General features: G+C 34.1%; 1 protein-coding gene across 12 annotated transcripts in view; it reads right to left on the reverse strand.

The window, feature by feature from the left end:
• The window catches only part of MIA2 (MIA SH3 domain ER export factor 2), a 100,776-nt gene that overhangs the window by 19,341 nt on the left and 53,880 nt on the right, over nucleotides 1–27,555 (reverse strand). For 7 of the 12 annotated variants that reach the window (XM_045568097.1, XM_045568088.1, XM_045568125.1 and 4 more), the window contains 11 exons: nucleotides 26,117–26,237; nucleotides 24,846–24,892; nucleotides 24,023–24,113; nucleotides 20,443–20,581; nucleotides 15,903–16,004; nucleotides 14,900–14,960; nucleotides 14,009–14,044; nucleotides 10,634–10,701; nucleotides 9,115–9,197; nucleotides 7,344–7,472; nucleotides 2,877–3,035 (listed from right to left, as the gene is read on the reverse strand). In XM_045568097.1, coding sequence (XP_045424053.1) covers nucleotides 2,877–3,035; nucleotides 7,344–7,472; nucleotides 9,115–9,197; nucleotides 10,634–10,701; nucleotides 14,009–14,044; nucleotides 14,900–14,960; nucleotides 15,903–16,004; nucleotides 20,443–20,581; nucleotides 24,023–24,113; nucleotides 24,846–24,892; nucleotides 26,117–26,237 — 1,036 coding nt within the window. The remainder of the gene's footprint in view (nucleotides 1–2,876; nucleotides 3,036–7,343; nucleotides 7,473–9,114; nucleotides 9,198–10,633; nucleotides 10,702–14,008; nucleotides 14,045–14,899; nucleotides 14,961–15,902; nucleotides 16,005–20,442; nucleotides 20,582–24,022; nucleotides 24,114–24,845; nucleotides 24,893–26,116; nucleotides 26,238–27,555) is intronic. The other 5 variants (XM_045568117.1, XM_045568106.1, XM_045568183.1 and 2 more) reach the window with 1 other exon arrangement.

Below are 27,555 nucleotides of genomic sequence, written 5' to 3' on the forward strand. Positions count from 1 at the left end.
CTAAAAAATGAAAGAAATTAACTGGACAACTAAAAATACGTAGAAAAAATGAGCCGGCTATGGTGGCGCATTCCTGTAGTCCCAGCTACTCAGGAGGCTGAGGCAGGAGGATCACCTGAGCCCAGGAGTTTGAGGTTGCTGTGAGCTAGGCTGACCCCACAGCACTCTAGCCCTGGGCAACAGCGTGAGACTCTGTCTCAAAAAAAAAACAAAACCAAAAAACATTAGTCTGTAAGACTGAGTCTGCTATTGAAAATAATGAGAATAAAATGTTGATTACTTGACGAAACTAGATCTATACTTGCTAACAAAACCTCTACCTCTAAGCAATAAATGCCTGGAATAGGACATGTGAGAAAAAAAATAAGTTATATTTTTTCTGACTTTATAAGCTTAAGAAAAAGTTTCTCTCCCCTTTCAAAATACTTAACAGTGCAAAAATAAATGATTCCTCTGAATTATGGAACCATTTAAAATTATTTCTGCTAACTCATCTTAAGTCAATCGAAATCTAAAACAGTTCTGCCAAGTACTAATATGTTAAAGGAACATATGCATTTCACAAAGTATGCTTAACAGGAATGAATAACAAATAACCTCAAACTACAGAATCTATATTCTTCAGAAAATTAGTTATTTTAGTTGTCATATTATTTTTTAACATAAGTATTTTAAACTAAAATGTTTTAAATTTAGGAAAAATCTTAAAGACAATTATTAGTGAGAAACAGGACTCTTCATGAGTCCCAATAAATCAACATTATATAAAAAGTAGGGGAGCAGATTACCATAGAACATCACCACTCCTGTTTTATGCAAGTCCGTATTTTGGAGGTGAGAAAACAGTGACAGGTAAAACTTATTGCTAAAAGTTACACAAAAAATTAACAGCAATGGTAAGATAAAAACCTAGGTCCCCTCATTTTTGTTCAATGTTCTAATTTACCAATTATTAACTGGAATACAAAATAAAAGAACCAACCTTGAAACGTGTTCAGTGATTACTTAAATGGGATGTACTAAAGTAACAAGGGCAAACATGGAACATTTTTGTAATTTTATGCTGGGTGGGAATAGGGCTAATAGCTATATGCATTTATTAGCATTACTCCAATTCTTACTAGAGCCCCACTCACCCAGTCATGAATTTTAGACCAGTATCTAAAATTCCTTTGCCGCCCCTGTAGAATTTACCCTGGTGTATTTCATTGAGATTATAGTTGACACAGGTAGGCCCTCTGTCAGACCAAATGGATTAGGTGCATTATTTGGAGACACTCTGGAAAATGGGCACACATCTCTTCTATAAAGACATTACTTTAGAGGCTCATGATTTTTGAAAGTTATGGCAAACTCGTAACACACTGACTCTCCCACACAGAACTATGAACTCCAGACAATACGCAAAAATAACTTTCAAAAGATCCCTAAGCATGAACAAAATCAGGAAGATTTGGGAAAGGACTGGGAATTTGGAAGAAGAAAGGAGTGGAAATGTGGCTTAAAGTGAATTTGCCATTTTTACGGTTTAGCCTGAAGGAAGACCATAGTACATTGCAGCACAGAGTGATCAAAATTCTGATAAAACTTTCTGACCTAAAGAACAAGAGCACAGGGCTCAAGGCAATGGGAGTGGGGAACTCAGAAAAGAGAAAGCCAAAAAAGTGGAGCCCAAAATTCTAGGTATAATCTCTGCCCAAGTCTATGGCTGACCCTTGGACCACAAGCACATGCAAGGCAAATTTAAGCAGTTTACAGCTAAGGCCAAAGGAAATGAACTGATATTTGAGCTGTTGCCCACCACATGAGAGAAAGAATCTGCTGTATAAGCCCGAAACAAAAACCAATAACACTCTTCAGAGGACAATAATAGAAAATAATGGATTGCAGGCAATTCTTAAAGAAATACTTTCTAATCTTATGAATGAGTGATAATAACAAAGTCATTACTAAATGAACTATAGGAATAGTGGAAAGAACAATAATCTGGGAATTAGATTCGAGTTCTAGTCTCAACTATTCATCTCACTAACTGTTCTACCCTAAGACCGTTAGCTAATCTCTTTGGGGACTAAGTGTCCTTCTCTATAGTAAGGGCTATGGAAAGATTAGTTGTTTTTAAATTCAGCTAATCCTCAGAATCTTCTAGGGAATTTTTTAGAAATACAGGCCTCACTGCCAGAGATCATGTTCAGAAAATCTGGTCTGAGGTGGGACTAAGGTATCATATTTTTCTTAAGCCAAGTTTGAGAACCATTACACTCAATAACATTTTCAGGAGGCAGAGCATATGGCAGGGATTCCTGGTACTGATAGCTTGTGAATTCTCTAAAGGAAGGTCCTCTCTACACAGATAAAAAGACAGAAAAATTAGCCGGGTGTGGTGGCATATGCCTGTAGTCCCAGCTACTCAGGAGGCAGAGGCAGGAGTATTGCTTGAGCCCAGGAGTTTGAGGTTACAGTGAGCTATGATGACACCACTGCACTCTAACTGGGGCAACAGAGTGAGACTCTGTCTCAAAAAAAAAAAAAAAAGATATATATCTGCAAGTAAATTCTGGGAGGGACATGCTAAAATGACAAAGAGGATTTTTCACATTCCTAATTACACATTTGTCACTGTTTGGATTTTCTAAAATAAACATGTATTACTTTTATAAGCAACAAAAACAAGACATTCCATTTTGGAAAGCAATACAGCTTTCCGTAATATAATGAATTACCCTGAATTATTCTGGTCAGAAATTTATTGTTTTCCAATATGTATCATGGTGTTTCCTAAGACAGAACACACATATACTCCTCATTTCTTCCATTCCTATATGTTCCACATGCTGTCTGCCTTTCAAATATAAATAACTACTATCTTTACATACCTGATGGAGGAATCATCATCCTACGGTCCTGTTCCCATGGAGGTGACAGGGACCCAGTGTCAGAAGGTGCCCTAAGAGGACCAGTTAACCTGTCACAGTTGGATTCTCCTCTCTCGTTGGTAATCTGATGGTCCAGAGGATTCCCTGGGCCTCTCGAACCTAATTAAAGAAAAAAACCACACAAATCCGTTTCATCTTAACAAGCAGTATAAGGTCTATCATCAAATAAAATCAAGACACTCTTTAAAAAGTGAAAACAATGAGAGTTCAGAAAAGTTTCCCTAAGACACATTTAGACTATAATTCTCTCCTATCAAAGCCATTTCTGGGACAAAAGAAAAGTAATTTTTTCATGTACATAAACAAACTCTTGCTTATAAAATTCATTTTTAAATGTTATCACCATCATTTTACACATAAAATTAATAGTTAAATCACAAATTAGAGATACTAAGTCTGAAAAATAAAGGTGTAGAAAGTAAAGTGTTAAGTAAAGATTTCCATACCAGATGTAATAACTATAAAATGAAGTTTTTGTTGCTTAAACTAGTATGTCAGTAGTCAAAATGAGCATGATTCCTTTAAGATAGTCATCTTAGGAGCTATATATCTATTTCAATAATTTTGCTACTACTCAAAGTATTTTTTAGAACAACTATTTTAAAAATGTACTCAGACTAACTTGAGAGCCATGCAAAAAATTACATCTCAATGTTGTAATATGACTCTCTATGTCGGCCCAAAACTTTAACCAATCTGATTAAAAACTTTATACCCACCGGCCGGGCGCGGTGGCTCACGCCTGTAATCCTAGCCCTCTGGGAGGCCGAGGCGGGTGGATCGCTCGAGGTCAGGAGTTCAAGACCAGCCTGAGCGAGACCCCGTCTCTACTAAAAATAGAAATAAATTATCTGGCCAACTAAAATATATATATAGAAAAAATTAGCCGGGCATGGTGGCGCATGCTTGTAATCCCAGCTACTCGGGAGGCTGAGGCAGTAGGATCGCTTAAAGCCCAGGAGTTTGAGGTTGCTGTGAGCTAGGCTGATGCCACAGCACTCACTCTAGCCTGGGCAACAAAGTGAGACTCTGTCTCAAAAAAAATAAAAAAATAAAAAAAATAAAAACTTTATACCCACCAAATAAATTTGGCTGTAAATGGCTTTTAGTAATTTCTAAATATCAAATTCACATTCAAAAAGAGAACTCACAAGCTCTTAAGCCTACAACAAGAGTTTCAAAAACAACAGCACTGGGAGGAGGGAGGAGAGGAGGGGCAAAAACTTACCTAACAGGCATGGTACTTTGGGTGATGGGCACACTTATAGCCACGACCCAAGCATTACAAAAGCAACCCATGTAACCAAAAACATTTGTACCCCCTTAATATTTTGAAATTAAAAAATACATAATAGCACATTATCTCCAAAAAGTTCCCCCCCAAGGTCAACTTCCCCAGAAACAAACCCTGATATTTTGAGGCTAGGAAGAAAACAGCAGCAGCAGCACTACTGAAATAAACACTTTAAACAAGATACCATTCATTTGGATAAGAAAATCAGATATGTTTACATTTATAATGGGGGAAATCATCTTAAAGTTCCTTCCCTGTGATCATACAAAAGATAGTACCTTAATTAAAAACTCATATTTAATTAAAATGGAAAGGACAAATATAAAAAAATATTTAAATATTCAATAACAAAATAAAGTAATACTTCATTTTTCTGTCATTGAGGGAGGACTAAGGTCTTCTCAAAATTATACTGTCCAGAAAACAAAGCAGTTTTCCTTTCAAGGAAGAGCTTTAAAAAAAAAATTTTTTTTTCTATAGGAATCTAACTTCCCATTATGCTTCCCCCATTTCAGTACTCCTTTAAGAGAAGAGACCAAAATTAATTCTACCTTCTCTTGCTAACTTGTACAAGTCAGTATAAGCATTCATTTCTTTAATATATAGTAATCTTTTAGAAAAAATTTTGCAACTACTCCCTTTGTAGAGTCAGGTCAACCAACTGGCTTTTATGTCAGGAGGTCAACTATCATTTTCCCGTGGTTTTACACTCTGTTAAATTCCCCAAATCTTTCCTTCTAGCTTCTTCATCTTTCTAATTATAATTAGTTCATGAGAAGAAGGGCTGGCAAACAGAAAATGTGCAAGAGTCAATTAGGCTGAATTTATCTGGAGTAAAGCACAAAGCTTTAAAAGAGACATTCAAAGGCCTGCTCCTGATTGCTTACTTCCACAGGACCAAAGCTACAGGCCAGCTGACAACCAGGTGAAAATTACAAACCTGAAAATTCTAAAGGCTGAAGTTTTTCATTCAGACAGAAAGTTATATAACAATTACTCTAAAAAAGAAACCGTTTTCCTAACACTCAATATTATTCAAACATATTACTCATCCAAACTTCAATTTAAAGAGATAATAAAAGGAAGGAAAAGGAAGGGCACTTTTCATCCTTCTTTGGTGGGTGGTGGAAACTTTCAGTCCAAAGCAACTGTTCGACCTGCTAATAACTTACCTAGAACTTCTGTAGCTTTTTTAACAAATAATAAAACACCTTTGCAAATACTCTAAACACATTGTATCTTGAAAGCAATTAAACAGGAGAAGAAATAGGAGAGGAGAAATCAAAGGTAATTTTTCCTTTCATCTCAAATACTCGATTGACTATAAGCAGTCCTTGACTTATATAATTCACCTTCCGGTGATTCACATTTGTAGTTTAGCCAATTATACCCTTATTTCTAGGGCACTGTTTTTTCATACTGTTGGCTGCTACCCATTTTGTGGTGTGTGAAACTAACTTAGTCTTACTTAATTAGCATTCTTTTTTTAATGAAATGGAATAGAACTAAATAGAAAATACCAGAAAGCATCAAAACTGTAATGGTAAGTACTATTCATGTAGCTGGTTTCAATTATATTTATGTTCATGTTTAATATGACAAGATGTAAAATACATTTCTTACTGTAAGTCAAGGTGAAAAATTGGGGGGAAATGGACTTAGGAACTAAGCCCTAAGCTTACAGCACACATGTAAATTTCCAAATTAGTCTCCTTCCTGAAGTGCTCAATGCAAAGCTCCCTTGGGTTCCAAGTATCAGTTTACAGCACAGTTCCTTTCCATAGCAGCTTCCAGTTCAAAACCAACACAAGCAAAAGCTCTCTCTGAGGTGACCTCAGGGTGTGGGCCCAATCTACAAGGGACTGGGAGGTGGGAAGGAACTATTCTAAGTGGAGCAAAATGATGACAGAGAAAGAGGACATAAACAGTAAATGGGCAAAGCAAATGACCATGAAATTGATTTTCTCATATTCTTTGAAGGCAACTCCAAAGGAAGAGTTCCAAATATATCTGGAATAATGGCAGCTTCAACTAAGAAGTACACAGACTTCCTAAGAGACAAATTAGAGGATTAATATCCATTTGAGTGTATGAGCTTTGTATGCTGGTTTGGTTTGGCGTTTTTATTTAGTCTCATTGCTTTATGTTCCTACCTCAGATTCAATCTGTCGAAATCACTGACTAAAAGGTTGGGAACACTTCACTAATGAAGAACGTCATCAGCTCTTTTAACACAGACTTGGGACTGAAAACTTAAGAATTTTGATTTTGGAATATATAAGGACTTGTACCTTTGAATTTTGCCACAAACCAAGGGAGAACTTGAAAGCCACTTGACAAAGTGAAGAAAGTATGGTGAGAGATCAAAAGACAGGAACTCCAGGCACACAGGAGTTTGATTTAAAAGGCATTAGGGCCTTTTGTAACACCAGGGTGATGCTGATAAAGTAAATTTGGAAAGACCAACAGCTAATGCTTAGGCCTGAAGTAGCTAAGGAAATTTTCAAAAACATGTAAGGGAACAAAGCAGACAATCCTGAGTTGGTTTCTCAAAGCATTAACAAATGATTTAGATCACAGTAAAGGTTCCCATCAAAACTCTGCCTGTAAGAATTGACTTCCTTCACTCTAAAAGAAGTTTTTTTTTACTTTCTGATTTTCTACAATAAGATCATGATAATAAAGTAAAAAAAAGATTTTTAAACTTCTATATTCTAATAATGTTTCATCAAAATATAATTTTGTGCTAAGTTATACTGTTAATGTATTTTATGCATCCTTTATGCAATTTTGCATTGTGTTTTATGTATTCTTTATAAATTTTATATTACGTAGTATAATATACAGTTTTTAAGGAGTCAAAAATATGGTTTAAAAAGGTACGCATCGAGTCCTTGATCAAAATGTAATCCAGTATAACACCGTTTCTAAGACAAAAATATATTAAAATTAGGTATCATAGAGCGCCTCTTTAAAAAAAAAAGTAACCCACAATAAGTGCAAGGAATGCCTATATTTTCCAAATGTTTATTTTACAGATCATTTTAAAAGTTGAGATGAAAATATAAAGTAAGGAAGAAATATAGAGTAATAAAGATATTTAAACAATATACCTCTTCCTCCTCCCCCTGGAAGCAAAGGTGAGAGTCTGAGTGGACCCTCCAACAAAGTTGGAGGAGAGAGAAAAGCTCTCGTTTCAGATGAAGGCCGACCCAATGGTGAGGGACCATATGGGGAATGCTCTGGAATAATTAAAACAGCATATTTAAATCCATAGTTTCAGTAAGCTACACTATAAAGTCAGAATCCCATTTCAACAACTGCCATCAGGTCATCCTATTGCAAATCTCAGTTTAATCCATGTCCTGAACATTAACTATGCCTTTGGTTCTGCTAATATAGAATAGAATTAAATATGGAGACTGGTATTTTTAAAGTTTGTCTACCAAACAGACATTTCATAATCAATAAAAACATTACCCTCCTGGTAACTAATACACTAAATAGTCATACAGACTTAGCAAAGGATACTGGTGATACATTTTAATTATAGGAAGATTCGGGGGGCATGAAGTTTGTTTGGTTTTGTTTTGTTTTTAATGGCAGTATGCTTCCAGAAAGTTGCAACATAGAAGTGCTCAGTTTAAATCAGGGCCAGATAAGCTGTGTTGGGCCATGAATCATCTGATTACAGAAAGTAGAAAAATGCATAAAATACCCTGAAGCATCATAAATTACTTTTGATTCATTACCAATAAAAACTCAGTTTACATATATTATTTATCCAATAAATCACTTTATCTATAACTCATATAACTAAGAGCACTATGATTTTACAAACTTTACCACTCCCAAATAATGGTTACACTTCCAAAGGCCAAAAATCAACAATAAAAAACAAACAAACTTAAATACCACCAAAATAATACTTTTTAAACATGTTAAATTTTATTGAGTATAGCTGATGTAATATTCAAATCAGTTACAACAAAAGATCAAAGCATTATTTACCCTCCCTCAGACTTCTACACTGGTTCGGACAAAAATTCCTTCTGTATACTTTCTTTTCCCCACCACAAACTTTGTTACCACTTGAAATTTGTAATAATCTTATATTTTTAAAATGTAGAAATACACTTTCATTTTAATGGTATTTGACTCTCAAAAGTGATTTTTATAACTTTCCAAACATTATTAAAATGGGATTCTACCTATATAATAAAGATAGATTTATTTTCAGTGCCTCATAAGCTTAATTCCAATTCAACCAAAATTATTATGAAAATTTTTCACTATTTGGAATTGTTTGAAATCATTAAAGACACCAACTCAATAATAAATGGACAGAAGTATTAAATACATCTTATGAAAAACTAGTCCTCCCTTGGGGTAATTAAAGCAATCAAAACTCAGGTTATCAGTTTTTTCTATCTTTTAAATATATACTTTTAAATAATTAAAAACTGACTATTTTAGGTCTCATTTTTGTAATTCAAGCAAATTCCAAAGTATAGTTATTATGTAAATAGTCACAATGCTATTCCATTTAAGCACTCCTCATTCATTTTCCCAAAAAATAGTTAATGAGTACCTTACTAAGTGCCAAGCACTTGGCTTTTCAAGGAGTTCAAAGTACTAAAGACACATCATGTTACAAAATCTCACCAACAAAGGGGGCAGCAATAATTTTCATTATTGCTGGGGAAACAAAACCCAGAAACTTGGGAATTTGTGAGAGGGCTCAGATAGAGACCTGGCTCCAAAATCTAAAATATTTATAAATCATAGTGTTAATGTACACTAATATAAACTATATTGACACACATATATATATATATATATAATATGTATTTTAAATGAGGGGTTAAAAAAAAAAAAGACTACCTCTGCCAAATGCTGTATTTGGAACATCAAGTGCATAAGGATCTTTTTCTAAAAGTTCAAATTTAAACTCTGTTTCAGTTAATCTGCAAATAAAGAACAAACATCTCTATGTTACTCATCCAAGAGAAGCACCCACATTTCAAGAAAAATGCTACTACCAAGTAAAAGCTACTCTTTGGTATCTCATTATCTGCATAGAAGAAACAAATCCTCTAAAATTATTCGAACCAAATATCTTTGTCTCCCACTACTTATAACCAGGGTAACCAGTTTCTTGTTGCCTACAGATAGTGATGTTTTGTTGAGGTTTGGAATTGTTTTGTTTCTTTTTCAAAACAAGACTACCATTAGTACTATATTACACAATCCAAATTTTCAAAATAGAAAAGTCCTCCAAGGTCAACCAGTTCAAGTCTATCATTTTACAACTAAGGAAACTCTGGCTAGGAGTTTAAATGATTTATTCAAAATTAAATTGCCAAGATTAAAACATAAGGCTCCTGGCCCTGAATCATGTATGCTTTCCACTATAACGTGACCTATATAATTTCAGTCATAACATAAAATTGGAAATCCCATGAAGTCATCCTACTATCTTACCCCTTAACTTTTTATCTTAAAAACGTGATGTTTTAAAAGAATCTTATTTCTAGTTCTTGAAGATCAGATCTGAAATAAAACATTTAATCATTTTATTTTAATTTCTGAGAGTAGAAAAGACAAGAGGACTAAAACTAATATTGGATAATGTTAATAGTACCTTATGGCAAGAAATTATAACACACTGGGCAGACTGTCACCATATTCATAAGAAACCATTTACTTGGCCGGGCGCAGTGGCTCATGCCTGTAATCCTAGCACTCTGGGAGGCCGAGGCGGGAGGATCGCTCGAGGTCAGGAGTTCGAGACCAGCCTGAGCAAGAGCGAGACCCCGTCTCTACTAAAAATAGAAAGAAATGATCTGGACAGCTAAAACTATATATAGAAAAAAAATTATCCAGGCATGGTGGTGCATGCCTGTAGTCCCAGCTACTTGGGAGGCTGAAGCAGTAGGATTGCTTAAGCCCAGGAGTTTGAGGTTGCCGTGAGCTAGGCTGATGCATGGCACTGTAGTCTGGGCAACAGAAGAGACTCTGTCTCAAAAAAAAAAAAAAAAAAGATGCAGATACTCTGAGCATTACTTTGTCAGAGAGATTCATCCTTTCTCATTCATCCATTTTTACCTCCCTTCACCTACACTGGTTTTAAAAAAATTTAAAGATACACTTTTTACAGAAGAATCTGTGAACAGTTTCCTTCAAGTGCCACTTCACTGGCCTCTCTAAGACTAAGTACTTCAAATTAAAAAAACTTTTCGCTCCTAGTATAAGTAACAGATATTTCACAATGAGATATGCTAGATTTACTGCAAGTTTTCTTATTTATCCTTATAAAAGTATTATCTAATTAATAAAACAACTAACAATAAAAGTAATAACTAATCTAAAGTTTTTAAAGTGTTCCCACTAAGATACTTACTTTTGTCTGTTATGAGCATTTTCTTTCCTTAAATCATTGAGGTTTCTTTCAGCAGTCCGAGCTGCCAACTTCAAGAAAATAATATATTTTTAAAATACATTTATACAAACTCAAAGCAAAAAATAAACATAAAAATCTCAATGATGGTATACAAATATCACAGTCACTTTAGTATCCATTTCAGTGAACTCAATGTAAAGCATTTTAAATTTAGGGAATTATTTTAAAAGCAAATGAGTTTTATGAAAGCAGAAGACATATGCCTAAGGCTGGAATTTAATCATGTACTTGCCAATGAATGTAGCTATCTTGATGTGAAATCAAGGGTTAGCATTTTTGGTGCTATAAATATCCAAATAACATGATAAGAACTCTGTAACAGAAAATGCAAGCTTAGGGCAATGGAAATGAAGACTCCTGGTCATTATGCATGGCAGTGTTGACCATGGAACAAGGTAATGATCTCTGGAGAGAAATCACTATAATTCTGTGAAACTATAAAGGTCTAAATAGCTTTACAGTATGCCAGTACAGGCCATTGTTTTAAATGGCTGAATATAATCAATGGATGTTGCTTGTCTATTAAGTATACAGCATTATATGGATCATATTATAAGTCTTTTATATTTGTTTGATGATATTTTTATTTAATAAAATGAAACATTAAAAATTAAAGTATATATGTTATAGAAAACAAAGCTTACACTTTTAATAAATACCAAGAACATGCAATATTCCCCAGTACTTGTGGGCAAAGGTTAAACTTGTATGGTATATTCCATGTTTCCCAGTCATTCTGTGGACTCTGAAGATTAGATGCAGCGGTGTGTGGAACAGCCTGGCCAAACTAATATAATCCACTAATAAACTAATGTAAATTAACTTAGTCTACGATCACAATTTTTTACAAGTAAAAGGAACTACACTATCAAATTTGTGTTCACTTAAAATTGTGAACTACACATTAGAACTGACTTTAACTGACCAAGGAATAAATTATTTAAATATTCACAAAAAATTAGCTTAAATATATTTTAGCACTATCAAAAAAGATTCCATGTGTAAATTTTTTCCAATATGTAATCTTATAATTTTGCACTAACAAAAAAGAATGCTACACCAATAACAATTTTAGTAAGTAAAATATATTAATTCATTTAACTGTTTGCAGAACCAAAATCATTTCTAAACATAAATGTATTCTACACAGAATGTCTGCGTAGAAAATGTATATTCTACACAGAATATGTCTTCATAGTCTACACAGTATAACATATTTACTCTTAAGCATATGGCCCCAAAAAATCATAGTTAACTATCAATATTAAAAATATGTAACTATATATATATAAATAAACTGATCACAAATAATTACAGACTTTTAAAAACTTACACCCAAAGGTTAAGTGAAACTAATTTCAGTACATGAACACACTAATCTAAAACACTGTATTCAAATACTGAATACTTAAAATATGCAAAATATTCTGTTAAGTGCAGGTGTTAAGAAAAAAGAAACAGTCCCTATCTTATGGAGCTTAAATCTTTTGATAAGGACAAATGTAAATGACTACAGTAAAGAACAGAATAACCTGCCACAGGACACATGAAAATAAAGTACTACGTGAGTTCAAAGAAAAGATAAGATTAAATCTAACAGGATGCAACAAAGAAATGCTCAGCAGAGAAAGTACAGTGGTAAAAATTAGACTTTTACTAGTATTAAGGTAAAAACTATAACAGTAAAAAAGTAGAAACTAACTAAATTTTATCAAATGAGAAAGGTTTTTATGAAGTATGAAAAACATTCACAGAAAAAGATCTATGATATATTAACAAAGCAAGTTATAAACAGTAAGATATGACAGTTCCTTTTTTTAAAACATATATATGCTTTCATGTCGACATGCATTCAAAAAAGTACGGGGTAAATGAAAGTTATATTGAAGATTAATTCTTTATGCCTTTATGTGTCGTCTGAACTTTTTTAATAATGAGTACATATATATTGTTTTTATAAAATCTGAAAAATATCTTTTCACTGAGACATAAAGGGTATATTTCCTGCATGTTTTAATTTAAAGTCAATTTCATATTTACTAAACAAGAAACTCAACATACAGTAACAGAAAAAGTACAAGACTTAGAATCTGAAAGAACAGAATTTCAATCTCCACTCGTCACTCTCTAATCATATGGCCTTGGGCTATTTCCTCATTCGTAAATCTGGAATAGTAATATTTACTTCACAGAGTTATTGAGTGAACTGAATTGAGTAATATATGTAAAATGCCTTTAAGTACAGTGCCTAGAACACAAGAGATTTTAATAATCATCCTCTCGATCTCTAAAAAGTAATCTACATCTAAGTATTTAAAAAGTGATACAGAGTGGTAAAGAAGACTAAATTCATCTCCAAGCCCAACTTAAATCTTCACTTGAAACCTCAATATCAAAGCATACAGAATCGTAGAATTGGGAAGGACCTGGACATTCAACACACCTAATCTCCCAGTCCAACATGCCTAAGAGACATCTACCAAACTTCAGTATAACGATAATAGCATTTAAGATTTACTGTTTACTGTGTATTAGGCACTTGGCAACAACCTTACATAAATTATTGCATTTAATCATCATAATAACCATACGAAATGGGTACCATTGATATCTCTATCTTATAGATAAGGAAACTGGTAGTAGGTGATAGAGCCGAGATACTATCCAATTCAGGCTGGTTAGAGACCCCATCTATTCACCCACTGTGCAAACTGTCTCCCCTTGAAGACTCCTAGTGACAGGTACTCCAAGGGCCAGCTATTACAACAGTCCTACATGTTAGAGAAGTCTTTCTTATAATTAGTCAAAATCTGCATCCTCATCGCTTCCTCACACAGTTAACTTCTCTGAAGCACAGACATACTCTTTCTCATAATGGCCCTTTCCTCAATATGTATCAAGCAACTCAACACTGAGAATCAGAAAACTGTATGGCTTTTAGAACTAGAATCATTTAGTCCACTCCTATTGTTTTACAAATGAGCAGAGACGCCCAGCGAATTTTAATATTTGTCCACAACTAAATTGGTGGCAATCCAGTGCCCTAAAACAATGAATCCATGAATATCACATCACCTCCCCCAGAGAATATAAACTCCTTTCAAAGAAGCAATGTGCTGAAAGCAGAGAAGGACAAATCAGATTTTGTGAATAACTGTGTTGTAACAAAGTATTTTGTCCACAAAAAAGTTCATTACTGGTGAAATTTTTAAAAAGTGATTTTCTTCGTTTTAACCTAATTTAAATGAGTAATCTACCTTCTGAAAGGAAAAGGCACAATTTGATAAAAGAACTTTAAGAAAATTTAAAACTTACCCAATTATCATGTGCTTTTTTCTCATGGGAAATAATCTGAAAAAGAAAGTCATTAAAATACCACTGATAACTTTTTTTTTTAAGTAAAAAACATTCACATCCACCACTATGATTTTATTTTTTTAAGAGATGGGGGTCTCACTCTGTCGCTCAGGCTGCAGTGCAGTGGTGCAGTCAATCGCAGTCACTGTAACCTCCAACTCCTGGGCTCCGGTAATGCTCCCCTGCCTCAGCCTCCCAAGTAACTAGGACTACAGGCATGCACCACCACGTCCAGCTAATTTTTAAATTTTTTGTAGAGACGGGGCTTGCTATGTTGCTCAGGCTGGTCTCAAACTCCTGACCTCTAGCCATTCATCCTCCTCAGCTTCCCAAAGTCCTCGAGATTAGAGTTGTGAGCCACCACGCCAGGCCTACCACTACAATTCATTGTATAACTCATAAACTCAAAACTACCTCAAGCATCTGGAGTCAGTAAGCAACATTTTTAAAGCAAATTTTCATGTACACATGATCTACTCTATTACACTTTTAAAACAAAAACTGAATATATAGACAATTAAAATTTTTGTCTAGTAAACTTCTACTTTATGCAATAATTAACTACAACATGAGTTGCCCATTAACAGATAACTACCCTGACTAAGAGATCCCAAGCCTGATATGTGTTTATTTATGCAACGCAATCCACATTGCCAAAGCAGCAGGAGAAACGGCATCTTTAAATAAGGTTTCTTATCCCAGAGTCTTTGTCTCCCTAGAAATGTTCCACAGCCACATGAAACACCTCAAGAGAAGTGTACAACTGGACAAGTAATTACATTCCTGCATCATTTCAAACAAATCAGAATTGTTTTAAATTACAAACACAAAACACACACACACACATACCTGCCCTTGATAAGAATGAATGGTTCTCTCCAATTCTTCTTCAAGATCTTTGGCTCGCTTTCTAAATGGAATAATTATTCTACTATTAACATATATTATAAGAAGAAATGACAGAACACACTCTCTACTGAAAAATATTAATTAAAACACCTAGAGTGCTTAATTTCATATAAAAAATAACTCCAGAACTCCACATACTAAGAAGTAATTACCTCTGAGAGGCCCTAAAGTATATTTTTTCCTATTCTAATTTCAACATTAATTCTACCTTAAAATACTACTACTTGGGTTTACCTAAACCAAAAGTCATGCAAAGATTTATATGGTATATATATTTTTTTATTTTTAAGAAGCATGACCCTGGAAGATTTATTCAGATGTCTGTCTGTAATCTTAATAGAATTCTAGGAAATTAGAAAGCTTGTGAAATAAAATGGTACTTATTACCTTTATGAGACTAACAGATAATTCCTTCTTTTGGATAAAATCCAAGCTTGGTCTTCTTAAGGTAAAATGAAGTTTCACAACTATTCAGGAATAGCTGTATTTTCTCTCTAGGTTCCTCGGATCTATCGAGGATCGAGGATCGAACCAAGGTAAAAATTAGACTTAACAGTCTTATAAACACTTCTTCAGAATGCTAATTTTGGCTCACTCTTCCTTTTGTGGCATACCTGTGGATTTGTTAATATTGTATACATTCTTCCCAGTTTGAATCAAAAGGGAGAGACCTTGAAATTAATGTCTAGTCATAAATTCCTTGACATTAACATAAAATAGGATTGTCCACATTCAATTGTGAGGGATTTAAAAAATCACACACCCCAAAGGGAAAACATTTTTCCTCTTTATATTTTCTCTATAACTGCATAATAGCAAGAAATCTAAATGAAAATAAAACAAAGATGTTATTTATTTTCAGTTGATTTGTTATTTTTTCTGGTTTTCAGCTTTTAGATACCCTTCCAATCCCAAAAAGAAAAGAGGAAGATATCTCTAATACCTATAGGTCTCCAACTCTTCAGCTGCATGGCTGATCTTTTCATCTACTTTGGAAAGTTTCTCTTCTTTCTCTAACCGGTGATTTTCCTCTACTGTTAATTTCCTTAAAACAACAAATGTTTTAATTCTTTTAATGCATGTCATAAAATAATCCATTATATCTTTTTAACTGTATCAAAACTGGTGCTTCCCATAAAATTATTTTCATAATACCACTAAAAACATCACATGCAAGGAAAGAAAAGTACCTGTATAAATATTCCTAGTGTAGAATTTAATACTATAAACTCAAATTGTAAAGCACTGTGTCTAGTACAGTGCTACAAATCTAATAATCTCAAGAGTTTTCTATATAAATTTATCAAAAAAATATAATTAACAAAGATAAATATTAATGAAAACTATTATGACTATATATCATTTATTAAGCCTTCCTGTATAAAGAAGCATCACATTTGCTACGCAAGAGGTCACCAACTAATGAACTGTGTTTCAGTAATTTTTAAACTGGTTGTTTTAAAAAGTTCTTAGGCCTCCAGGCCAGTTCGCAAAAAAAAAAAAAAAAAAATTATAATGAACCCAAAGTAAATAATATTAGTAGCAGGGGTAGTATCAATCCTATTTACTACTTCCAGTTCTATTATTAATAATAATAACAGGTAACTTATTGAGTCATTAGTATGTGCCAGAAATTGTTCTTAGGATTTTACATGTATTATCTTATTTAATTACTATAACAGCTCTACAAGAAAGGTACTATTATTATTCTTATTTTACAAAAATTAAAATGAAGCACAGAGAAACTACTGACCAAGTCACAGAGCTTGCAAGTAGGGACTCCTTTCTACTATATTACCCACGCTGTTGCACATCGTATTATTAACACTGGTCCCATAAGAAATATTTATTGAGTGAACACCACAGAAAAACACATTTTGAAGTCCTAAATGGCTATTTCCCCTCCTTCATGAACTTCGGGAAGGAAACATGACAAACTATCAAAGAAGTCCTACAAAGCAGCAATAAATGTTTTTTATTCTACACACTATATTACCTATTGCTTAGAAAGCATTCCCCCAGGTCAATCATTTCATAGATGTTATAAGAAAATAAAAGTCTCCTTAGGAAAGCATAGAAGTGTAATGATAACGGGCACAGAGGAGAGATGTGTTTTTACAGACTGTGTAGCTTGAAGAAATTCTTTGATACCCCTCCCGTTGAAAGGTAAGGTCTGTGTACCTTCCCCTTGAATTTGGGTGGGCCTATTAATGATGGAAATTACACTGTGAAAGGAACCTAATGATATGACAAGAACAATCACACCTTACTTCTCATATTTAAAGCAACACACTAAGCTTCTAAGTCCTATCATTTCACTTCTCTTCAATATTAAATTTAGAAAAGTGCTAGCAATGCAATATATCTCATGAAAAACATCAAGCTGGCAAGCATCTAGAAAATGAACCTAAATTATACTTTATGCAGGCAAGAATATAAATTTAACATTTTACTGGTACTATCAACTCTCTATATTCTACTCTGAAAAACAACTAGTGGTATAGTTCATTTAATTTGAGCAGAAAAGGGTTTAATTTAAATGTAAAAATGAAATATATGATATTTTAGGAATTTAAAGCATTTCAAGCTAATGAATGAAATCACAATGCAGACACACAGCTAGGATACTACTCAGTTTTCCATCTTTGCTTTGAAAATCTAAAGAAAAAACCTTTTTTTAAAAAATTTTAAAAATTTTAATGAGTAATGTTTAAAATTTTATAACTAACCATATACTTTTCTTTCAAAAGATTACACTTAAAGTATTTCTTTCACCTCAAATAATCCCTTTTATGTCTAAAATTTACTTTTAATATCTCTCATTGTAACTTAAAAAAAAGGGCCCAATCCTAGGTTTACTGACTAATACCCTGAGGCCATGCTGCAACTCTTCCATTTAGTCAAGTTTATTCTCTCTCATAACCCTGAGCAGTCCCAAATGGCCAAAAGTCCATAATAAATAGCAAGTTTTTAATTTTGAATTGAATCCAAAGCATGATTGAGATATAGAAGTTGGCAGTAAATGAGCCTAACCAACCACCCAGCATCCTGATCTCAATGGAACACTGTTTACCAGTTTCCAAACATATAAAGTAGATTCTCTTTATTTGGACTAGTTATGTTCTATAAAGTCACTACAAATCCTAAATTAGCAAATACTGGACCGTGGCTCCTTAAGGGTAATACAGGGTTAGGTTCTTGCTAGCCTCTGGTCACAACACTTTACCAACCAATTAATACATAAACTTGTTTTATATGTGCTTCAGTTTTAAGCACCTTATTTAATATATATTGTTGTTTTATCAACATTGAACTCACAGACAACAGCACTATAACTCATGCCTAAACGAGGTTTATCTGACAAATGTATTTTCTCCATAAGACAAATCATAGCCTTCTTGTGCTTAGGAACACTATACAGCAGTTCAGTGCTATGCTTGCAGGCATTTTAAACAGCCAAATCACCAACAAAAAGCATAAAAATGTAAAAAACTTGGCACTAAATGTACTACAAAGGACACTTAGTTTACAGAATGAGAGTTGAAACAAGGCAGAGTGTAACCTTGTTTGACCTCAGCTGCCAAAATGCACATTGGGCAACTCAAATTTTTCATCATCCTCAATATATCCATAAATGGCCACAAAAGCTCTGCAAGTATTGATTTGGGGGTTACAAATAAATTTTAGCAATTAGGTGAATGTGCAAAACACAATCTATAAATGATGAAGACCAAATGTAATGACTCTCATTAAGTTCCTAAAGGGGCCTGAAAGTCTGTTACATTTTATTGCCCTTCATGATGAAAAATATGTGCTATGGTGGTATTTTATCATCTGGAGTCTCCAGATAGATATCACAAGGGTCTTCTATGTACTTACACATGTCGGCATCAGCATACACATGCACATACTCTTTCACTCCAATATATAAAGTCACTAAACATATTTATGCATATATTCAACAAATATTTACTGAAGAGCTATCACAATGCTGCACATAGTTTTAGGCACTAGGAATACAGAAGAAAATAAATTCTCTCATGAAGTTTACATTTAATGTGAGAAAGATAAAAAACAAAACCTATAAATCAATCATCAGGACAATAAAAGCTATAATGAAAAATAAAGCAAGATAAGGGGATAAAGAGTGGTAGATATTACTTTAGAGTAGCCAGGGAAGGATTCTTGGAGGCAGCATTTTATCCTAGACTCAAATGAAATGAAGGATTGAGCCATGCAAATAAATAAGGGAACATCACTTCAGGCAAAACGAATAAGTACAAAAAGCCCTGAGGTACAGATGTGCGTGGCATGCTAAAGATCATCAAGAAGGCCAGTGGGGCTGGAGGGTACTGAGGGAAAAAGAAAATAATAAGCTAACACTGAAGAAGCAGCCAGGGGTCAAATCTTGTAGGGTTTTATAGCCCAAGATAAAATCTTTGGATTGGCCAGGCACAGTGGTGCACACCTGTAATCCTAGCACTCTGGGAGATTGAAGAGGGAGGATGGCTTCAGCTCAGGAGTTCAAGATCAGCCTAAGCAAGAGCAAGACCCCGGCTCTAGCAAAAACAGAAAAAATTAGCCAGGCATGGTGGGGCACACCTGTAGTCTCAGCTACTCAGAAGGGAGGAAGGGTGTTGAGGCAGGAGGATTCCTTGTGCCCAGGAGTTGGAGGTTGTAGTGACCTATGATGATGCTACCACACTCCACCTGGGGCAACAGAGAAAGACTCTGTCTCAAAAAACAAAAAAAGCTTTGGATTAAGTTCTGAGTGTGATATGAAGGCACTGGGAATTCCAAACAAGAAAGTGATAATACCCACAATTTTTATTTTAAGGGCATCCTACATAGCACAGAGAAAACACAGTGCAAGAGTTTAAGGGTGAAAAGAGGGAAACCACTCATGAGGCTACTATAATAAATCATATACTAACTGATGACGGCCTGGACTGGAATAATAATATGGAAAGTGTTAAAGTGGTCAGATTGAGGCTAGAGGAAAGCTTACAGGATTTGATGACAGAATGAATAGAGAGATAAAAGAGAGAAGTCAAGAATGGCTTGAATAGCCACTCTGAGCAATTAGGTAAATGATATTGCCATTTATCAAGACAAGGAACACCTGGGCAGAAGCAATTTGCAAAGAAAGAAATCAGTTTTAGTATATCAGAGATAGAAATAATGGGTAGTTCAATCAAGTATGTTCAGATTCTGTGATCTAGCCTGCCAATATTAGGAAGCTTAAGGCAACAATTTATTGACTATTTACTAGATGTACTGGGAAATTCCAACACCCTTTACAACATTCTCTTCCTTGGAAAAAAACTATTTCAAGATCGAATAACTATCTTAAAAATAAACTGCTGAAATATAATCCAATCATCAACTGAGAACTTCCAATAATCATAAGAGCTGAATATGTAACATAAACTTGTAAAGCTATTTTATTTACCATTCAATGGAGTAATCAACATTTTTATTACCTGTGGAGTTTCATTTCATTTTCTTGATATAGTTCAGTCATAACTTTAAGTTTCTGTTGAAGCTTCTGTTTCTCACTTTCAAATTGTACATTTTCTGACTGCAAAGATGCTTGTTCAGTCTGAAGATTTTTAATATAATCTATAGAAATTTTTAAAAGTCATAATTAAAGAAGTATTTTGAGTTGCACATTAACATTTCAGAAAGATAAAAATTTCTACAAATTATTAATAAAATCCAACAATAAAAAATTCTTTAAGATATTTTGTTTATCTAAATGCTTTATTATTATTTTTAATTGACACATAATTGGACATACCTCTGAGGTACAGTGTGATATTTTGATACATGTATACAATGTGTAACGATCAAATCAGAGTAATCAGCATATCCATCACCTCAAACATTTATCATTTCTTTGTGTTAGGAACATTCAAAATCCTTTCTTCTAGCTATTTTAAAATATACAGTAAATCACTGTTCACTGTAGTCACCCTGTAGTGCTACAGAACATTAGAACTTACTCCTCCTATCTAGCTGTAATTTTGTATCCATTAACCATCCTCTCCTTATCCACCCCCCCACCTCCCTATACCTTTCTCATAACTACTATTCCATGCTCTACTTCTAGGAGATCAACTTTTTTAGATTCCACACATAAGTGAGAACATGCAGTATTTATCTTTCTGTGCCTGGCTTATTTCACTTAACATAACTTCCTCCAGGCTCATCCATGTTGCTGCAAATGACAGGATTCCATTCTTATTTATGGCTGAATGGTATTCCATGGTGTATGTTAGTATTTTAATTAAAGAGCTTTATAAACTGTTCTAATATTTTATTATTATTTACAGGATTCCCAAAACCTTCAACATTCTAATTCTACCATCTAATTTTCAGTCTAGGAGCTTAAAGCCAGTAAAGTTCTCAGGAAGGTTTTGGAGATGAGAGTTTTGAAGGGAGATATTTTAGTTCAACATTTCCTGTGAAACTACTTCCACATGATGAACAATGCCTGTTTTTACCTAATAAAAACTTTACCTCTCAATAACAAAGTTCTACCCAGCCTTCACTTTTAAACATAAATTTTCATATGTAAGTCAAACCAGAAATCTATATCTTCTGATAATAAATGTTCAAACATCCTCCAAGTTTAAACCAGATCAAGACTAGAGAGAAAAATGCCAACTTAGCTTTGTTTCAACTGCCAAACTACCTAAAAGAATCATCTACAAAACAAAAATTAATAATTCTAAATAATTATGAATACTTCATAACTCATATACTAATTCTTTTTTTAAAAATCTTCTCTTCTAACATAATAATCTCAACTCTGAACTCTAAAATTAAGGTACCAAGATAATGACCTCAACTTTGAACTCCTCTAAGACTTAAGGTACCATCTCCCTAGCATGTGTCTGAATCACCACCACAAATCTTTTTTTGTTTTTTTTTGAAGACAGAGTCTCGCTCTGTTGCCCAGGCTAGAGTGCCCTGGTGTCAGCCTAGCTCACAACAACCTCAAACTTCTAGGATCAAGCAATCCTTCTGCCTCAGCCTCCCGAGTAGCTGGGACTACAGGCATGCGCCACCATGCTCGGCTAATTTTTTCTATATATATATATATATTTTTTAGCTGTCCATATAATTTCTTTCTATTTTTAGTAGAGACGGAGTCTCGCTCTTGCTCAGGCTGATCTCGAACTCCTGAACTTGAGCAATCCTCCTGCCTCGGCCTCCCAGAGTGCTAGGATTACAAGTGTCACAAATCTTAATAAAAGACAAAACTCACTCTTGCATAAAGTGGGCAGTTTCCAAAATAATATTAACAAACATGAATATTTTAGTAATTACATGTAGTGGTATGTAATTATTGGAAAACACCCATTAATTAAACATACACACCAAAAGGACAGTTTAATACATTAACATTAAATGATTAAATGCACAGGAAACTGTGCATATCTGTCCTTCCACAGAAATTTTTAAATCCGTATCAGAAAAAAATGTATTGACCTAGGCTTTAAGCCATTGCCAAGAATAATCACTTAAAAAAGAAATTAATGTTGGGTATTATCTCTATTAAAATTGAATCATCCCTCTTATAAAAAAACCTATAAACTAACACTTAAAACTTTAATATATTTTTGTATTTCTATTCTAGCTATTTTGTTTCAAATTTTCTGTAAGAGAGCGCTATAAATGATTATCAAAAAGGGCAGAAAGAGTTTAGAAGAAAGCCTTCATCATCTTCTATGAATAGAAGATCAATTATAGAAATTTATCTTTCATGACCCACTAAAAAAAGAAAGTTAGGGCCAGGCATGGTGGCTTATGCCTGCTATCCTAACACTTTGGGAGGCCAAGGCAGGAGGATCACTTGAGGCCAGGAGTTCTGTTACTGTATGTTAAGGAATGGGGGGTAACTGGTGAGTAAATTCCTTACTACTCTGGCACTTTCTACACACATTTTTTCACTGAAAGTCTGTTAATATACTAAAAAACAGCTTCTGAAAAGCAAGTTTCATATCTTTTCTTCTGTGAATTTCGATGGCTTTTGATAATATTTTATTATAAATGTGGTTCACTTATTGTAGAAGTTTTTGAAAATAGATAAATAAAAAGAAAATTAAAATCTACCCATAATCCCATATTCAAAGATAATCATTGTTGACCTTTGAATATGTCCTTCCAGTCTTTTTTGATGCAAATGTATATGGTGAATTTGTTTACTTTTTTACAAAATGAGATGTTATTTATCCTAACTTTAAAACATTTCAAACACAATAACAGATTTTATTGTTTTGGAAATATAAACACTATTAGCAAAATAAACATAAATATTTTCTTTCTTTCTCTCTTTTTTTTGGAGACAGGGTCTCACTATCTTGCCCAGGCTAGAGTGCAGTGGCACAATCATAGCTCACTGTAACCTCAAATTCCTAGGCTCAAGCAATCTGCCTGTCTTAGCCTCCCAAGTAGCTGGGACTACAAGGATGCACCACCATGCCCAGATAGTTTTTTAATTTTTTTGTAGAGCTGGGATCTCGCTATGTTACCCAGGCTGGTTCTGAACTCCTGGCCTCAGGCAATCCTCCTCCCTTGGCCTCCCAAAGTACTGGGATAACAGGCATGAGCCACCACGTCCAGTCCAGAAATGGTTTCAATAAAAATAAAAACTTCTACAGGTCTGACATCATTCCTGTATGTGCTAATCTGCTATGTATGTACATTAAAGGAGCAAACCACACTGCAAGTAGATCAACTCTGCAATTAACAAAGATTAAAAAAATAAGTTTCAACTTGCTACTTTTTAACATCTAAAACCATATTAAACGTACAACTGGAACTCAAATAGTTTCATGTTCTCAAAAATAATTTTATTATTCTAATTTCACATAAATATGAAGGAAACTGATATGACTTTACCAACAATGACAACAATAAATCAGGACTAATTTTTCACAAATAGCCAACAAATGCAAAAGTGAAATTGGATCTTCCCCAAATTAATTCAATTAATGGTACCATTCTCTATAAGGAGATATATTCACTTAGAAAAACTTTAAAAGCATTACCCACCTGTAAGTTCTTCCTTTGTTTTATCTACTTCAGATAATTGAGTATAAATTTGGTTTCTTTCTCCTTCTAGGGTTTTTAGAGAAGCATTTAACTTTAAAGAATGGAAAGAGGAAAAAAGCAACATTAGTTATATGAGGAAAAAAAAAACCCTCACAATGCCACCCAAGTCTTTTGAAGCTAATATATCACTTTGATCAAATTATCACCTAGAATGCAGAAACCAATAATGCAGCTTCCATCTTAGAAGTCATCAATAGTTGTAAATCACAGAACAGACACAGAGAAAAGCAGTGAATGCTTTTCACTGGATGCTATTTTCATTCTATTTACTTTCAACACAAGTTTTGGTTAAAGCAGGCTTCAAACTACATTACTAAGATTTCACATAGATCAGCCAAGATCATGATACCACTACTAAGGTAGAAAAGAGGAGGAATAAACCAAAAGAAAATGAACCTAGTATTTACTTGTCAAAATAGGATGTGGGGCACAAAGGATAAGAAAATATTGAAACTAGAAGAAAAAGAAAGCATCAAGGGAAGTATGAGATAAAATATAAACATTTTATATAATTCCTTATCTGAAAAAATGAAAGCAGAACTTGAAAATTTTTATTTTGACAAAATCTAAAAATTAACTATATGAATTTCTAAAGTTATTTTTAAAATAAAAAGCAACTGATAAAGAACATCTGATCCCTTCTTAAATACGCATATCAGGGAATAATAAAATGGGCTTTTTAAATAGTTACTAAGGACACACGGGTTTAACCTGTGTTCTATTTCTTCCTCCATATTCTTTATAGTGATATAATAATGCAAACCTTAGCAGCATGAATCAGTTTCTTCAAAGTTCCTTTTGGCTGATTATCTACAGTGAAAAACAAAAGCATAATGATGATTTGGGAAAACAAATCATACAACCAAATGATTTTATTAGTTCATTCAACCCAGGCACGGCCTTATAGTCCCTCTTGCTATAATAAAGAATTTGGTATAAAGCAGAATAGCCTCGGACCTATTTCCAAGAAGCTAAACAATAAAAGCATTGAAGTACCACATCATTTAACAAGGTTCTTCGGCACTAACTCCAAGAACAGAGTTACCATAAGGATTCAGTATTCACTTAAATACAGACCACAGTCTTAACTATTCTTGGATTCTTACAGCATCCAAAATATGAGTGGAATTATAACCCAAATTAAAATAACATGAGTTTTCTCTATTAGAAAAAGAATTATTTCTTATATGATGAAGCAGAAGTGAAAAAATACAAATAGGACTTTATATTATCAATACTTTGGGAATGTAATTTTCTTCCAACATATTAATACTATCTAGAAAAAAACTTTTTTAAAAAAATCACACCTTTTCCTCCTTAATATATTTGTTAATTATACAAGAGGTCAGGGAGAGAAAAGAGAAAGGATATAAAATTCAGAACTACCATTGGATGAAAATGAGTGAAGGGTACATGGGACTTCTGTACTCTTTTTGCAACTTCCTATGAATCTATAATTATTTCAAAACAAAAAGTTTTTTCTTTTAAAGTCAAAGGAATTGATTTGAGAATACAGTAAGTAGCAATAGTGAACCTAACTTTTGCCAACTCCATACAGCAACCAACAAAGGGCAATAACAATTTAGATGGCCAAGATTAAAGTACTGTAACCATCTGGATCATCTGACTAAAGCAAAAAAAGTATCCTGAAGTATTCATTCATATAATACTCATTTTTCAAACTAGTCAACCATCCATTTCACTAGCTTACAATACAGAGAAAAACAGGCATTGAAATGATTATGATGTAATTTTGAAAACTGCTATAATAAATATATATATAATCTACAAAGAAAACAGAGGGGAAGGAGGCTGAAAGTCTGTCTGAGGAGTTGGAGAAAGATTTACTGAAAAGGCGGTATTCCAGCCAAAGCTAAACCATTAATATAAGAGATAGTGAGAGGTGAGTGTTGCAGACAGACAGAAAGTGCCAAAGTACAAGTATATAAAGAACATGGCGCACATGGGGAACAAAAAGGAAATAGAAGAGCTAGTCACCATTTTGGCAAAAGAAGATGAGTCATGACTTAATACCTAAGTGAGCACCATTTTCTGATTCACTCTTCATTTCTAATTCCAAGTTATCATCATCCATTATGTCTTCTCCAAGCACAGCAGCCCAATCTTTCATCTTTAGCAAGCGTTCGGTCAGAGACTTGACATTTAGCAAAGGGGAAAAACAAAGAGAGAGGTTAATGCCTTATGCTAATGGCTTTATAACTTCTGAATGTACAGCTGTAGTTTAAAAATAAATCCACATAAATAACAGCACATGAGCTCTTATTTTCCATGTGTTATTAAGATATGTAAATAGTTTTTTGTTTTTTTTTTTTGGAGACAGAGTCTCACTCTGTTGCCCAGGCTAGAGTGCCGTGGCATCAGCCTGGCTCACAGCAACCTCAAACTCCTAGGCTCAAGCAATCCTCCTGCCTCAGCCTCCTGAGTAGCTGGGACTACAGGCATGCGCCACCATGGCCGGCTAATTTTTTCTATATATATTTTTAGCTGTCCATATAATTTCTTTCTATTTTTAGTAGAGACGGGGTCTCGCTCTTGCTCAGGCTGGTCTCGAACTCCTGAGCTCCAACGATCCACCCGCCTCGGCCTCCCAGAGTGCTAGGATTACAGGTGTGAGCCACCGGGCCCGGCCTGTAAATAGTCTTAAAATCTATAACACATATTAACTGTTAAACTATTCAAGAAAAAAACCAAAACTAGTTATTCTTAAATCAAATAAAATATGTGTTAATGGCCTGTACTTTCTAAATATATCATACAACTATAAAGTAGTAAAATGTTTTCTTATATGACATTTCTCATATGCCACAAAAAAGAGTGGCCATTAACATGGGAGTAAATTTTGTGTGATATCAAACAAATCTGCAAGGGAGACACATGACATACAAAAAGATCTCAGATTTTTACTTGATTTATTCATGTAAACTAGCTGAGGAGTTCAAGTGAGATAAAGAAAAAAACATTACAAAAGAGAATCTGAATGGGAACATTAGAGGTTTTCCAGAAGTGTTTTTTTTTTTTTTTGAGACAGAGTCTCACTCTGTCACCCTGGCCAGAGTGCTGTGGCATCAGCCTAGCTCACAGCAACCTCAAACTCCTGGGCTCAAGCAATCCTTCTGCCTTAGCCTCCCGAGTAGCTGGGACTACAGGCATGTGCCACCATGCCTGGCTAATTTTTTTTTTCTATATATATTTTTAGATGTCCATATAACTTCTTTCTATTTTTAGTAGCGACAGGGTCTCGCTCTTGCTCAGGCTGGTCTCAAACTCCTGACCTCGAGCGATGAACCCGCCTTGGCCTCCCAGAGTGCTAGGATTACAGGCGTGAGCCACTGTGCCCGGCCCAGAAGTGCTTTTTGAATTTTCTTGAATAAAGGAAGAAAATAACACTATAGATAATCAAATGGCTGTGCCATGTGCTTCTCTGGAAAGACCCCCTAAAAATCCACCCTGCT

This window comes from Lemur catta, chromosome 1 (genome assembly GCF_020740605.2).
Source record: "Lemur catta isolate mLemCat1 chromosome 1, mLemCat1.pri, whole genome shotgun sequence".
NCBI lineage: Eukaryota > Metazoa > Chordata > Mammalia > Primates > Lemuridae > Lemur > Lemur catta.